Source organism: Mustelus asterias, unplaced genomic scaffold, assembly GCF_964213995.1.
Source record: "Mustelus asterias unplaced genomic scaffold, sMusAst1.hap1.1 HAP1_SCAFFOLD_1064, whole genome shotgun sequence".
Taxonomy (NCBI): domain Eukaryota; kingdom Metazoa; phylum Chordata; class Chondrichthyes; order Carcharhiniformes; family Triakidae; genus Mustelus; species Mustelus asterias.
Window position 1 is genome coordinate 90,001 of NW_027591009.1, and position 15,532 is coordinate 105,532.

The 15,532-nt window shown below is 52.2% G+C and overlaps 1 protein-coding gene across 1 annotated transcript in view; it reads left to right on the top strand.

Annotated features, from left to right (window-relative positions):
• LOC144487827 (tyrosinase-like) overlaps positions 1-14,733 on the top strand; it is a 15,614-nt gene extending 881 nt beyond the window's left edge. The window contains exons 2-4 of the mRNA XM_078205900.1: positions 2,452-2,680; positions 4,702-4,843; positions 14,565-14,733. Of these exons, the coding sequence (XP_078062026.1) occupies positions 2,452-2,680; positions 4,702-4,843; positions 14,565-14,733 (540 nt within the window). The remainder of the gene's footprint in view (positions 1-2,451; positions 2,681-4,701; positions 4,844-14,564) is intronic.
• Positions 14,734-15,532: the final 799 nt, after the last annotated feature.

The window sequence follows — 15,532 nt, forward strand, 5'->3', positions numbered from 1 at the left end:
AGCCAGTCGAAGACACCGTCCCAAGTTGGCAAGGGATAATGGAAGAGCGGGAACTTTCTTCTGGTGTTGAGAGATTGGGAAACGTTGGCAGTTGGAGGGATCCGGGCTGTTGAGGACAAACGTAAGGTCGGAGCAGGTAAGTAGGAAGGACGTTAGAAATGATCAGAGAACGACTGGAGGATCAGGGCAGAGAGAACACGCTATAATTCAAAAGGGCTTTCCGGAGATCACTCTTGAGGCACTGGGGTCCAGTTTCTGGTCTCCTTACCTGAGGAAGGATATCCTTGTCCTCAAGGGGGAGGAAGGACTGGTTCCTGGGAAGAGGGGGATTGTCCCCATCAGGAGAGATTGAGGAGATGGGCTGGACATACCCCAGAGTTTAACAGGGACAGTGTAGAGGGAGCTTTACTCTGTATCTAACCCCGTGTCCTGGGAGTGTTTGATGGGGGACAGTGTAGAGGGAGTTTTACTCTGTATCTAACCCCGTGTCCTGGGAGGGTGTGATGGGGGACAGTGTAGAGGGAGTTTTACTCTGTATCTAACCCCGTGTCCTGGGAGGGTGTGATGGGGGACAGTGTAGAGGGAGTTTTACTCTGTATCTAACCCCGTGTCCTGGGAGTGTTTGATGGGGACAGTGTAGAGGGAGCTTTACTCTATATCTAACCCCGTGCTGTACCTGTCCTGGGAGTGTTTGATGGGGACAGTGTAGAGGGAGCTTTACTCTATATCTAACCCCGTGCTATACCTGTCCTGGGAGTGTTTGATGGGGACAGTGTAGAGGGAGCTTTACTCTGTATCTAACCCCGTGCTGTATCTGTCCTGGGAGTGTTTGATGGGGGACAGCGTAGAGGGAGCTTTACTCTGTATCTAACCCCGTGCTGTACCTGTCGTGGGAGTGTTTGATGGCGACAGTGTAGAGGGAGCTTTACTCTGTATCTAACCCCGTGCTGTCCCTGTCCTGGGAGTGTTTGATAGAGAACAGTGTAGAGGGAGCTTTACTCTGTATCTCACCCCGTGCTGTACCAGTCCTGGGAGTGTTTGATGGGGACAGTGTAGAGGGAGCTTTACTCTGTATCTAACCCCGTGCTGTACCTGTCCTGGGAGTGTTTGATGGGGGACAGTGTAGAGGGAGCTTTACTCTGTATCTAACCCCGTGCTGTACCTGTCCTGGGTGTGTTTGATGGGGACAGTGTAGAGGGAGCTTTACTCTGTATCTAACCCCGTGCTGTACCTGTCCTTGGAGTGTTTGATGGGGGACAGTGTAGAGGGAGCTTTACTCTGTATCTAACCCCGTGCTGTACCTGTCCTGGGAGTGTTTGATGGGGACAGTGTAGAGGGAGCTTTACTCTGTATCTCACCCCATGCTGTACCAGTCCTGGGAGTGTTTGATGGGGACAGTGTAGAGGGAGCTTTACTCTGTATCTAACCCCGTGCTGTCCCTGTCCTGGGAGTGTTTGATGGGGACAGTGTCGAGGGAGCTTTACTCTGTATCTAACCCCATGCTGTACCAGTCCTGGGAGTGTTTGATGGGGGACAGTGTAGAGGGAGCTTTACTCTGTATCTAACCCCGTGCTGTCCCTGTCCTGGGAGTGTTTGATGGGGACAGTGTCGAGGGAGCTTTACTCTGTATCTAACCCCGTGCTGTACCTGTCCTGGGAGTGTTTGATGGGGGACAGTGTAGAGGGAGCTTTACTCTGTATCTAACCCCGTGCTGTACCTGTCCTGGGAGTGTTTGATGGGGACAGTGTAGAGGGAGCTTTACTCTGTATCTCACCCCGTGCTGTACCTGTCCTGGGAGTGTTTGATGGGGACAGTGTAGAGGGAGCTTTACTCTGTATCTAACCCCGTGCTATACCTGTCCTGGGAGTGTTTGATGGGGACAGTGTAGAGGGAGCTTTACTCTGTATCTAACCCCGTGCTGTACCTGTCCTGGGAGTGTTTGATGGGGGACAGTGTAGAGGGAGCTTTACTCTGTATCTAACCCCGTGCTGTACCTGTCCTGGGAGTGTTTGATGGGGACAGTGTAGAGGGAGCTTTACTCTGTATCTAACCCCGTGTTGTACCTGTCCTGGGAGTGTTTGATGGGGGGACAGTGTAGAGGGAGCTTTACTCTGTATCTAACCCCGTGCTGTACCTGTCCTGGGAGTGTTTGATGGGGACAGTGTAGAGGGAGCTTAACCCTGTATCTAACCCCGTGCTGTACCTGTCCTGGGAGTGTTTGATGGGGGACAGTGTAGAGGGAGCTTTACTCTGTATCTAACCCCGTGCTGTACCTGTCCTGGGAGTGTTTGATGGGGGACAGTGTAGAGGGAGCTTTACTCTGTATCTAACCCCGTGCTGTACCTGTCCTGGGAGTGTTTGATGGGGGACAGTGCAGATGGAGCTTTACTCTGTATCTAACCCCGTGCTGTACCTGTCCTGGGAGTGTTTGATGGATCTGTTTGCTTTCAGTCCTACTGCACCAACGATGGGGTGCTGGAGGGCAGCATGAGCTTGGTTTGCCCACTGGGAAATGAGCTGGGAATTACCCGGCAGAATCGCTGGAATTTGGACATCCCGCCTTCCGTGTTCAGAGGACTTCCCTCGTGGCAAGATTATTACGCGTGTCTCAACATCTCCCTGTACGACAGTCCCCCATACAACGTGAACTCCAGATCGTCCTTCCGCTGTGCGCTGGAAGGTAAGGATTGGCAGAGACCTGACGGGTTCAGGGACGGCTGGCGTTTCGGGAGTGCGGGGCCGGTTGTGGGAGGAGGGGAGGAGGGGGTCGGTGGGCTGGTGAGTCTTCCCGCTGCGTCCTGGGTAAGGACGGGGGTGGGGGCTTGCGGACGGGGACATCGTAGAATCCCTATGCGGTGGAAAGAGGCCATTCGGCCCATCTTGTCTGCACTGACTCTCCAGGAGAGCATCTTTCTCTTCTGCCCTCTCGCCCTAACCATGATCCCCCTAACCCGCACATCTTTGGACACTAAGGGACAATTTAGCATGGCCAATCCACCTAACCTACACATCTTTGGACACTAAGGGACAATTTAGCATGGCCAATCCACCCTAACCTACACATCTTTGGGCACTAAGGGACAATTTAGCATGGCCAATCCACCCTAACCTACACATCTTTGGACACTAAGGGACAATTTAGCATGGCCAATCCACCCTAACCGACACATCTTTGGACACTAAGGGACAATTTAGCATGGCCAATCCACCCTAACCTACACATCTTTGGACACTAAGGGGTAATTTAGCATGGCCAATCCCCCTAACCTACACATCTTTGGACACTAAGGGACAATTTAGCATGGCCAATCCACCCTAACCTACACATCTTTGGACACTAAGGGACAATTTAGCATGGCCAATCCACCCTAACCTACACATCTTTGGACACTAAGGGACAATTTAGCATGGCCAATCCACCTAACCTACACATCTGTGGACACTAAGGGACAATTTAGCATGGCCAATCCACCCTAACCTACACATCTTTGGACACTAAGGGACAATTTAGCATGGCCAATCCACCTAACCTACACATTTTGGACACTAAGGGGCAATTTAGCATGGCCAATCCACCTAACCTAGACATCTTTGGACACTAAGGGACAATTTAGCATGGCCAATCCACCTAACCTAGACATCTTTGGACACTAAGGGGCAATTTTGCACGGCCAATCCACCCTAACCTACACATCTTTGGACACTAAGGGACAATTTAGCATGGCCAATCCACCTAACCCGCACATCTTTGGACACTAAGGGACAATTTAACATGGCCAATCCACCTAACCCGCACATCTTTGGGACACTAAGGGACAATTTAGCATGGCCAATCCACCTAACCCGCACATCTTTGGACACTAAGGGACAATTTAACATGGCCAATCCACCTAACCCGCACATCTTTGGGACACTAAGGGACAATTTAGCATGGCCAATCCACCTAACCCGCACATCTTTGGACACTAAGGGACAATTTAACATGGCCAATCCACCCTAACCTCCACATCTTTGGACACTAAGGGGCAATTTAGCATGGCCAATCCCCCTAACCTACACATCTTTGGACACTAAGGGGCAATTTAGCACGGCCAATCCACCCTAACCTACACATCTTTGGACACTAAGGGACAATTTACCATGGCCAATCCACCCTAACCTACACATCTTTGGGACACTAAGGGACAATTTAGCACGGCCAATCCACCTAACCCGCACATCTTTGGACACTAAGGGACAATTTAGCATGGCCAGTCCCCCTAACCTACACATCTTTGGACACGACGGGACAATTTAGCATGGCCAATCCACCTAACCTACACATCTTTGGACACTAAGGGACAATTTAGCATGGCCAATCCACCCGAACCTGCACATTGTTGGGTGTGGGGGTGGAAACTGGAGCGGACCCATGCAATGGATGGACGTACAGGGTCTGACTTGAATGAAACGGTTGTGAGCTGGAGTCCAGCTACGTGAGGAAGAGGGGATTAACGTCCTAAGATGGTGGGGGCGAGGCGCGGGCCTCTTTGACTGTGCTGGCACCGTTCTGTAGATGCGGGGAGCTGACGCGGTGTACAGAGTTGGAAGCGGGAAGGAGGGTTCCCAGACTGGGCTCCAGGGGCAGAGGGGCGTTCTGGGTCCATTCAGTTGATGAATACTCTGTGCCATTGATCCTCTCTCTCTCTGTCTCTCACTCAGGCTTCATCGATCCACTCAACCCGACAGACTGGGGTATTTGCATGCATAATGCGGTCCATGTGTTCTGTGGTGGCACCTTGCTGTTTTCCCATCAGGCTGCCAATGACCCGCTCTTCACATCTATCCACGTCAACGTTGACAAGTGAGTGAAACTCTGACCTCTCCCCCCCTCGGTCGGGGAGTGTCGCGACCGTGTTGTCCTGGGCGAGGTACACATCGCTGACATTTCTAACGCATGCACCCCTCCCTCTCCCCAGCTCCCCTCCCCCTCCTCCTGCTCCCCGGGCATCCCAAACTCCGTCCCTCGGTCCCTAACTCCATCCCTAACTCCGTCCCTAACCCCATCCCTAACTCCATCCCTAACTCCATCCCTAACTCCATCTCTAACTCCATCCCTAACTCCATCCCTAACTCCATCCCTAACTCCATCCCTAACTCCATCCCTAACTCCATCCCTAACTCCGTCCCTAACCCCATCCCTAACTCCATCCCTAACTCCATCCCTAACTCCGTCCCTAACCCCATCCCAAACTCCATCCCGAACTCCATCCCTAACTCCATCCCGAACTCCATCCCTAACCCCATCCCTAACTCCATCCCTAACTCCATCCCTAACTCCGTCCCTAACCCCATCCCTAACTCCGTCCCTAACTCCATCCCTAACTCCGTCCCTAACTCCATCCCTAACTCCATCCCTAACTCCATCTATAACTCCATCCCTAACTCCATCCCTAACTGCATCTCTCACCCCATCCCTAATTCCATCCCTAACTCCATCCCTAACTCCATCCTTAACTCCATCCCTAACTCCATCCCTAACTCCATCCCTAACTCCATCCCTAACTCCATCCCTAACTCCATCCCTAACTCCATCCGTAACTCCATCCCTAACTCCATCCCTAACTCCATCCCTAACTCCATCTCTAACTCCATCCCTAACTGCATCTCTCACCCCATCCCTAATTCCATCTCTAACTCCATCCCTAACTCCATCCCTAACTCCATCCGTAACTCCATCCCTAACTCCATCTCTAACTCCATCCCTAACTCCATCCCTAACTCCATCCCTAACCCCACCCCTAACCCCATCCCTAACTCCATCCCTAACTCCATCCCTAACTCCATCTCTAACTCCATCCCTAACTCCATCCCTAACTCCATCCGTAACTCCATCCCTAACTCCATCTCTAACTCCATCCCTAACTCCATCCCTAACTCCATCCCTAACCCCACCCCTAACCCCATCCCTAACTCCATCCCTAACTCCATCCCTAACTCCATCTCTAACTCTATCCCTAACTCCATCCCTAACTCCATCCCTAACTCCATCCCTAACTCCATCCCTAACCCCATCCCTAACTCCATCCCTAACTCCATCCCTAACTCCATCCCTAACTCCATCCCTAACTCCATCTATAACTCCATCCCTAACCCCATCCCTAACTCCATCCCTAACTCCATCCCTAAATCCATCCCTAACTCCATCCCTAACTCCATCCCTAACCCCATCCCTAATTCCATCCCTAACTCCATCCCTAACTCCATCCCTAACTCCATCCCTAACCCCATCCCTAACTCCATCCCTAACTCCGTCCCTAACCCCGTCCCTAACTCCATCCCTAACTCCATCCCTAACCCCGTCCCTAACTCCATCCCTAACTCCATCCCTAACTCCATCCCTAACCCCATCCCTAACTCCATCCCTAACTCCGTCCCTAACCCCATCCCTAACCCCATCCCTAACCCCATCCCTAACTCCGTCCCTAACTCCGTCCCTAACCCCATCCCTAACTCCATCCCTAACTCCGTCCCTAACCCCGTCCCTAACTCCATCCCTAACTCCATCCCTAACTCCATCCCTAACTCCATCCCTAACTCCATCTATAACTCCATCCCTAACCCCATCCCTAACTCCATCCCTAACTCCATCCCTAACTCCATCCCTAACTCCATCCCTAACCCCATCCCTAACTCCATCCCTAAATCCGTCCCTAACTCCATCCCTAACTCCATCCCTAACCCCATCCCTAACTCCATCCCTAACTCCATCCCTAACTCCATCCCTAACTCCGTCCCTAACTCCATCCCTAACTCCATCTCTAACTCCATCCCTAACTCCATCTATAACTCCATCCCTAACTCCATCCCTAACTGCATCTCTCACTCCATCCCTAATTCCATCTCTAACTCCATCCGTAACTCCATCCTTAACTCCATCCCTAACTCCATCCCTAACTCCATCCTTAACTCCATCCCTAACTCCATCCCTAACTCCATCTCTAACTCCATCCCTAACTCCATCCCTAACCCCATCCCTAACTCCATCCCTAACTCCATCCTTAACTCCATCTCTAACTCCATCCCTAACTCCATCCCTAACTCCATCCCTAACTCCATCCTTAACTCCATCCCTAACTCCATCCCTAATTCCATCTCTAACTCCATCCCTAACTCCATCCTTAACTCCATCCCTAACTCCATCCCTAACTCCATCCTTAACTCCATCCTTAACTCCATCCCTAACTCCATCCCTAACATCCATCCCTAACTCCATCCCTAACTCCATCCCTAACTGAATCCCTAACTCCATCCCTAACTCCATCCCTAACTCCATCCCGAACTCCATCCCTAACCCCATCCCTAACTCCATCCCTAACTCCATCCCTAACCCCATCCCTAACTCCATCCCTAACTCCATCCCTAACTCCATCCCTAACTCCATCCCTAACTCCATCCCTAACTCCGTCCCTAACTCCGTCCCTAACTCCATCTCTAACTCCATCCCTAACTCCATCCCTAACTCCGTCCCTAACTCCGTCCCTAACTCCGTCCCTAACTCCGTCCCTAACTCCGTCCCTAACTCCATCCCTAACTCCATCCCTAACTCCATCCCTAACCCCATCCCTTACTCCGTCCCTAACTCCGTCCCGAACTCCGTCCCTAACTCCGTCCCTAACTCCATCCCTAACTCCATCCCTAACTCCATCCCTAACTCCATCCCTAACTCCATCCCTAACCCCATCCCTAACCCCATCCCTAACCCCATCCCTAACTCCATCCCTAACTCCATCCCTAACCCCATCCCTAACCCCATCCCTAACCCCATCCCTAACTCCATCCCTAACTCCATCCCTAACTCCATCCCTAACTCCATCCCTAACTCCATCCCTAACTCCATCCCTAACCCCATCCCTTACTCCATCCCTAACCCCATCCCTAACTCCGTCCCTAACTCCGTCCCTAACTCCGTCCCTAACTCCGTCCCTAACTCCGTCCCTAACTCCATCCCTAACTCCGTCCCTAACTCCGTCCCTAACCCCATCTCTAACTCCATCCCTAACTCCGTCCCTAACTCCATCCCTAACCCCATCCCTAACCCCATCCCTAACTCCATCCCGAACTCCATCCCTAACTCCGTCCCTAACCCCATCCCTAACTCCGTCCCTAACTCCATCCCTAACCCCATCCCTAACTCCATCCCTAACTCCATCCCTAACTCCGTCCCTAACTCCATCCCTAACTCCGTCTCTAACTCCGTCCCTAACTCCGTCCCTAACTCCGTCCCTAACTCCGTCCCTAACCCCATCCCTAACTCCATCCCTAACCCCATCCCTAACTCCATCTCTAACTCCATCCCTAACTCCATCCCTAACCCCATCCCTAACCCCATCCCTAACTCCATCCCTAACTCCATCCCTAACCCCATCCCTAACTCCATCCCTAACTCCATCCCTAACTCCATCCCTAACTCCGTCCCTAACCCCATCCCTAACCCCGTCCCTAACTCCATCCCTAACCCCATCCCTAACTCCATCCCTAACCCCATCCCTAACTCCATCCCTAACTCCATCCCTAACTCCATCTCTAACTCCATCCCTAACTCCATCTCTAACTCCATCCCTAACTCCATCTCTAACTCCATCCCTAACTCCATCTCTAACTCCGTCCCTAACTCCGTCCCTAACTCCATCCCTAACCCCATCCCTAACTCCATCCCTAACCCCGTCCCTAACTCCGTCCCTAACTCCATCCCTAACTCCATCCCTAACCCCGTCCCTAACCCCATCCCTAACTCCATCCCTAACCCCATCCCTAACTCCGTCCCTAACTCCATCCCTAACTCCGTCCCTAACTCCGTCTCTAACTCCGTCTCTAACTCCATCCCTAACTCCGTCCCTAACTCCATCCCTAACTCCATCCCTAACTCCATCCCTAACCCCATCCCTAACTCCATCCCTAACTCCATCCCTAACTCCATCCCTAACTCCATCCCTAACTCCATCCCTAACTACATCCCTAACTCCATCCCTAACTCCATCCCTAACTCCGTCCCTAACTCCGTCCCTAACTCCATCCCTAACTCCGTCCCTAACTCCATCTCTAACTCCATCCCTAACTCCATCCCTAACTCCATCCCTAACCCCATCCCTAACTCCATCCCTAACTCCATCTCTAACTCCATCCCTAACTCCGTCCCTAACTCCGTCCCTACTCCATCCCTAACTCCGTCCCTAACTCCATCCCTAACTCCATCCCTAACTCCATCCCTAACTGCATCCCTAACTCCATCCCTAACTCCATCCCTAACTCCATCCCTAACTCCATCCCTAACTCCATCCACTAACTCCGTCCTAACTCCGTCCCTAACTCCATCCCTAACTCCATCCCTAACTCCATCCCTAACCCATCCCAACTCCATCCCTAACTCCATCCCTAACTCCATCCCTAACTCCATCCCTAACTCCATCTCTAACTCCATCCCTAACTCCATCCCTAACCCCTGTCTCTAACTCCGTCCCTAACTCCATCCCTAACTCCATCCCTAACTCCATCCCTAACTCCATCCCTAACTCCATCCTAACCCATCTCTAACTCCATCCCTAACTCCATCCCTAACTCCATCCCTAACTCTATCCCTAACCCCACCCCTAACTCCTTCCCTAACTCCGTCCCTAACCCCATCCCTAACTCCATCCCTAACTCCATCCCTAACTCCATCTCTAACTCCATCCCTAACTCCATCCCTAACCCCATCCCTAACCCCATCCCTAACTCCATCCCTAACTCCATCCCTAACCCCATCCCTAACTCCATCCCTAACTCCATCCCTAACTCCATCCCTAACTCCGTCCCTAACCCCATCCCTAACCCCGTCCCTAACTCCATCCCTAACCCCATCCCTAACTCCATCCCTAACCCCATCCCTAACTCCATCCCTAACTCCATCCCTAACTCCATCTCTAACTCCATCCCTAACTCCATCTCTAACTCCATCCCTAACTCCATCTCTAACTCCATCCCTAACTCCATCTCTAACTCCGTCCCTAACTCCGTCCCTAACTCCATCCCTAACCCCATCCCTAACTCCATCCCTAACCCCGTCCCTAACTCCGTCCCTAACTCCATCCCTAACTCCATCCCTAACCCCGTCCCTAACCCCGTCCCTAACCCCATCCCTAACTCCATCCCTAACCCCATCCCTAACTCCGTCCCTAACTCCATCCCTAACTCCGTCCCTAACTCCGTCTCTAACTCCGTCTCTAACTCCATCCCTAACTCCGTCCCTAACTCCATCCCTAACTCCATCCCTAACTCCATCCCTAACTCCATCCCTAACTCCATCCCTAACTCCATCCCTAACTCCATCCCTAACTCCATCCCTAACTCCATCCCTAACTACATCCCTAACTCCATCCCTAACTGCATCCCTAACTCCATCCCTAACTCCATCCCTAACTCCATCCCTAACTCCATCCCTAACTCCATCTCTAACTCCATCCCTAACTCCATCTCTAACTCCATCCCTAACTCCATCTCTAACTCCATCCCTAACTCCATCTCTAACTCCGTCCCTAACTCCGTCCCTAACTCCATCCCTAACCCCATCCCTAACTCCATCCCTAACCCCGTCCCTAACTCCGTCCCTAACTCCATCCCTAACTCCATCCCTAACCCCGTCCCTAACCCCATCCCTAACTCCATCCCTAACCCCATCCCTAACTCCGTCCCTAACTCCATCCCTAACTCCGTCCCTAACTCCGTCTCTAACTCCGTCTCTAACTCCATCCCTAACTCCGTCCCTAACTCCATCCCTAACTCCATCCCTAACTCCATCCCTAACTCCATCCCTAACTCCATCCCTAACTCCATCCCTAACTCCATCCCTAACTGCATCCCTAACTCCATCCCTAACTCCATCCCTAACTCCATCCCTAACTCCATCCCTAACTCCATCCACTAACTCCGTCCCTAACTCCGTCCCTAACTCCATCCCTAACTCCATCCCTAACTCCATCCCTAACTCCATCCCTAACTCCATCCCTAACTCCATCCCTAACTCCATCCCTAACTCCATCTCTAACTCCATCCCTAACTCCATCCCTAACCCCGTCTCTAACTCCGTCCCTAACTCCATCCCTAACTCCATCCCTAACTCCATCCCTAACTCCATCCCTAACTCCATCCCTAACTCCATCTCTAACTCCATCCCGAACTCCATCCCTAACTCCATCCCTAACTCTATCCCTAACCCCACCCCTAACTCCATTCCTAACTCCATCCCTAACTCCATCCCTAACTCCATCACTAACTCCAACCCTAACTCCATCTCTAACTCCGTCTCTAACTCCATCCCTAACTCCATCCCTAACTCCATCCCTAACCTCATCCCTAACTCCATCCCTAACTCCATCCCTAACTCCATCCCTAACCCCCATCCCTAACTCCGTCCCCGTCCCCATCTCCCTCTTCCTCTCTCTCTCCCTCCCCCTCCCCCTTCCCCTCTCTCTCCCCCTCCCCCTCCCCCTCCCCCTCTCTCTCCCCCTCCCCCCTACCCTATCCTCCCCCTCTCCCTCCCCCTCTCCCTCTCCCTCCCCCTCTCCCTCCCCGTCCCCCTCTCCCCCTCCCCCTCTCCCTCCCCCTCCCCCCTACCCTATCCTCCCCCTCTCCCTCCCCCTCTCCCTCTCCCTCCCCCTCTCCCTCCCCGTCCCCCTCTCCCCCTCCCCCTCTCCCTCCCCCTCCCCTCCCCCTCCCCCTCTGCCCCTCCCCCTCTCCCCCTCTCCCTCCCCCTCTAACCTAACCTACACATCTTTGGACACTACGGGACAATTTAGCATGGCCAATCCACCTAACCTGTGCATCTTTGGACACTAAGGGACAACATAGCACAACCAATCCACTTAACCTGATCATCTTTGGACACAAAACAAACCTGTTGGACTTTGACCTGGTGTTGTTAGACTTCTTACTGTGTTTACCCCAGTCCAACGCCGGCATCTCCACATCATCTTTGGACATTCAGGGACAATTTAGCCATGGCCAATCCACCTAACCCGCACATCTTTTGGACTGTGGGAGGAAACCGGAGCACCCGGAGGAAACCCACGCAGACACGGGGAGAACGTGCAGACTCCACACAGACAGTGACCCGAGCCGGGAATCGAACCCGGGACCCTGGCGCTTTGAGGCAGCAGCGCGAACCACTGTGCCACCGTGCCGCCCCTTTGGTAGCAGGAATAGGAAGACAGATTATTACTGGAATGGGTGTAAATTGGGAGAGGTGGATACTCAGTGAGACCTTGGAGTCCTGGTGCATCAGTCGCTGAGAGTAAGCGTGCAGGTACAGCAGGCAGTAAAGAAGGTGAATGGTATGTTGGTCTTCATAGCGAGAGGATTGGAGTATCGGGATAGGGAGGTTTTGCTGCAATTGTACAGGGTGTTGGTGAGGCCACACCTGGAGTGTTGTGCGCAGTTTTGGTCTCCTTATCTGAGGAAGGATGTCCTTGCTATAGAGGGAGCGCAGCGAAGGTTTACCAGGCTGATTCCTGGGATGGCAGGTCTGTCACATGAGGAGAGACTAAGTGGGTTAGGATTATATTCACTGGAGTTTAGAAGAGTGAGAGGGGATCTGATAGAAACTTATAAAATTCTAACAGGGTTCGACAGGGTAGATTCAGAAAGAATGTTCCCGATAGTGGGGGGAGTGCAGAACTAGGGGGTCACAGTTTGAGGATAAGGGGTAAACCTTTTGGGACTCGTTGAAAGTGGAGTCACAGGTGGACAGAGTGGTGAAGAAGGCATTCGGCATGCTTGGTTTCATCGGTCAGAACATTGAATACAGGAGTTGGGACGTCTTGTTGAAGTTGTACAAGACATTGGTAAGGCCACACTTGGAATACTGTGTACAGTTCTGGTCACCCCTATTATAGAAAGGATATTATTCAACTAGAAAGAGTGCGGAAAAGATTTACTAGGATGCTACCGGGACTTGATGGATTGAGTTAGAAGGAGAGGCTGGATAGACTGGGACTTGTTTCTCTGGAGCGTAGGAGGCTGAGGGGTGATCTTATAGAGGTCTATAAAATAATGCAGAGGGACCTGGGGGTCCTTGTGCACGAATCGCAAAAACTCAGTCTGCAGGTGCAGCAGGTGATCAAGAAGGTGAATGGAATGTTGGCCTTTATCGCGAGGGGGATAGAATATAAAAGCAGGGAGGTCTTGCTGCAACTGTACAAGCTACTGGTGAGGCCGCAACTGGAGTACTGTGTGCAGTTTTGGTCCCCTTATTTAAGAAAGGATACATTAGCTTTGGAGGGGGTACAGAGAAGGTTCACCAGGTTGATTCCGGAGATGAGGGGGTTAGCTTATGAGGAGGGATTGAGTAGACTGGGCCTGTACTCATTGGAGTTTAGAAGGTTGAGGGGAGATCTTATAGAGACATATAAGATAATGAAGGGGCTGGATAGGGTAGAAGCAGCGAGGTTATTTCCACTTACAATGGAAACAAGAACTAGGGGGCATAGCCTCAAAATACGGGGGAGTCAGTTCAGAACAGAGTTGAGGAGGAACTTCTTCTCCCAGAGGGTAGTGAATCTTTGGAATTCTCTGCCCAATGAAGCAGGAGAGGCTACCTCGTTAAATGTGTTTAAGTCACAGATAGATTTTTAACCATTAAGGGAATTAAGGGTTATGGGGAGCGGGCGGGTAAGTGGAACTGAACCCACTATCAGATCAGCCATGATCTTATTGAATGGCGGGGCAGGCTTGAGGGGCTAGATGGCCCACTCCTGCTCCTATTTCTTATGTTCTTATGAAGTGCACAGATCAGCTAGATAGTCAATATCTTTTCCCCAAAGGTAGGGGAGTCTAAAACTAGAGGGCATAGGTTTAAGGTGAGAGGGGAGAGATACAGAAGGGTCCAGAGGGGCAATTTTTTCACCCAGAGGGTGGTGAGTGTCTGGAACGAGCTGCCAGAGGCAGTAGTAGAGGCGGGTACAATTTTGTCTTTTAAAAAGCGTTCAGTTGCGTGGGTACGATGGGTATAGAGGGATATGGGGCAAACGTGGGCAATTGGGACTAGCTTAGGGGTTTAAAAAAAGGGGCGGCATGGACAGGGTGGGCCGAAGGGCCTGTTTCCATGCTGCAAACCTCGATGACTCCAGGAATGAGGCGAGGAGAAGTTTCTTCACCCAGAGGGTGGTGAATGTGTGGAATTCACTCCCACAGAACGGAGTTGAGCCCAAAACATGGTGTTATTTCCCAGAAGAAATTAGATATAGCTCTTGGGGCTAAAGGGCTGGAGGGATATGCTGGGGGGGGGGGGAAGGGGGAAATCAGGATACTGAATTTGAAACTCAGCCGAGAATTCATAATGAATGGCGCAGCCAGGCTGGAAGGGCCGAATGTCCCCCTCCAGCTGCTAGTTTCTAGCTCCAGGGTAAAGGATTCCAACGGTTCGCATCCCTCCGAGTGGTTTGCCCTCCTCCCTGCCCCAGCACGGGGGGGGGGCGACGGCGGGAGACGGGAAGGACAATTCTCACGTGATTTCTCCGCGGAGTCCAACAGCCTCTCTCGTTGTTTTCCAGGATCTTCGAATACTGGCGCAGACGGCATCCCAGGAGCCAGTACCCGAGAGGGGAGGTTCCGATTGGACATGGGGCGAACGACTACCTGGTGGGCTTCATTCCGCTCCACACCAACGCGGAACTCTTCGAGCATTCAGTCCACTTTGGATACGACTACGAGTACCCGTAACGAGCGGTCGCCCCCGCTCCCCAGGCAAACCGCCGAGGACACCGCAGGCGAGGACACACTCAATACCGACATCAACTCATTGCCTCTCATACTCCACCCTCCTTCCCCTCATTCCGCGTCCTTCCAGCACCTCAACTGAACTCAGAACATCCCAAAACAGCCTGAATGGAGCCTCCAAACTGGGAAAGTGTCGAGGCAGCTTTACTCTGTATCTAACCCCGTGCTGTACCTGTCCTGGGGGTGTTTGATGGGGGACGGTGTAGAGGGAGCTTTACTCTGTATCTAACCCCGTGCTGTACCTGTCCTGGGAGTGTTTGATGGGGACAGTGTAGAGAGAGCTTTACTCTGTACCTAACCCCGTGCTGTACCTGTCCTGGGAGTGTTTGATGGGGACAGTGTAGAGGGAGCTTTACTCTGTATCTAACCCCGTGCTGTACCTGTCCTGGGAGTGTTTGATGGGGGACAGTGTAGAGGGAGCTTTACTCTGTATCTAACCCCGTGCTGTACCTGTCCTGGGAGTGTTTGATGGGGGACAGTGTAGAGGGAGCTTTACTCTGTATCTAACCCCGTGCTGTACCTGTCCTGGGAGTGTTTGATGGGGGACAGTGTAGAGGGAGCTTTACTCTGTATCTAACCCCGTGCTGTACCTGTCCTGGGAGTGTTTGATGGGGGACAGTGTAGAGGGAGCTTTACTCTGTATCTAACCCCGTGCTGTACCTGTCCTGGGGGTGTTTGATGGGGGACAGTGTAGAGGGAGCTTTACTCTGTATCTAACCCCGTGCTGTACCTGTCCTGGGAG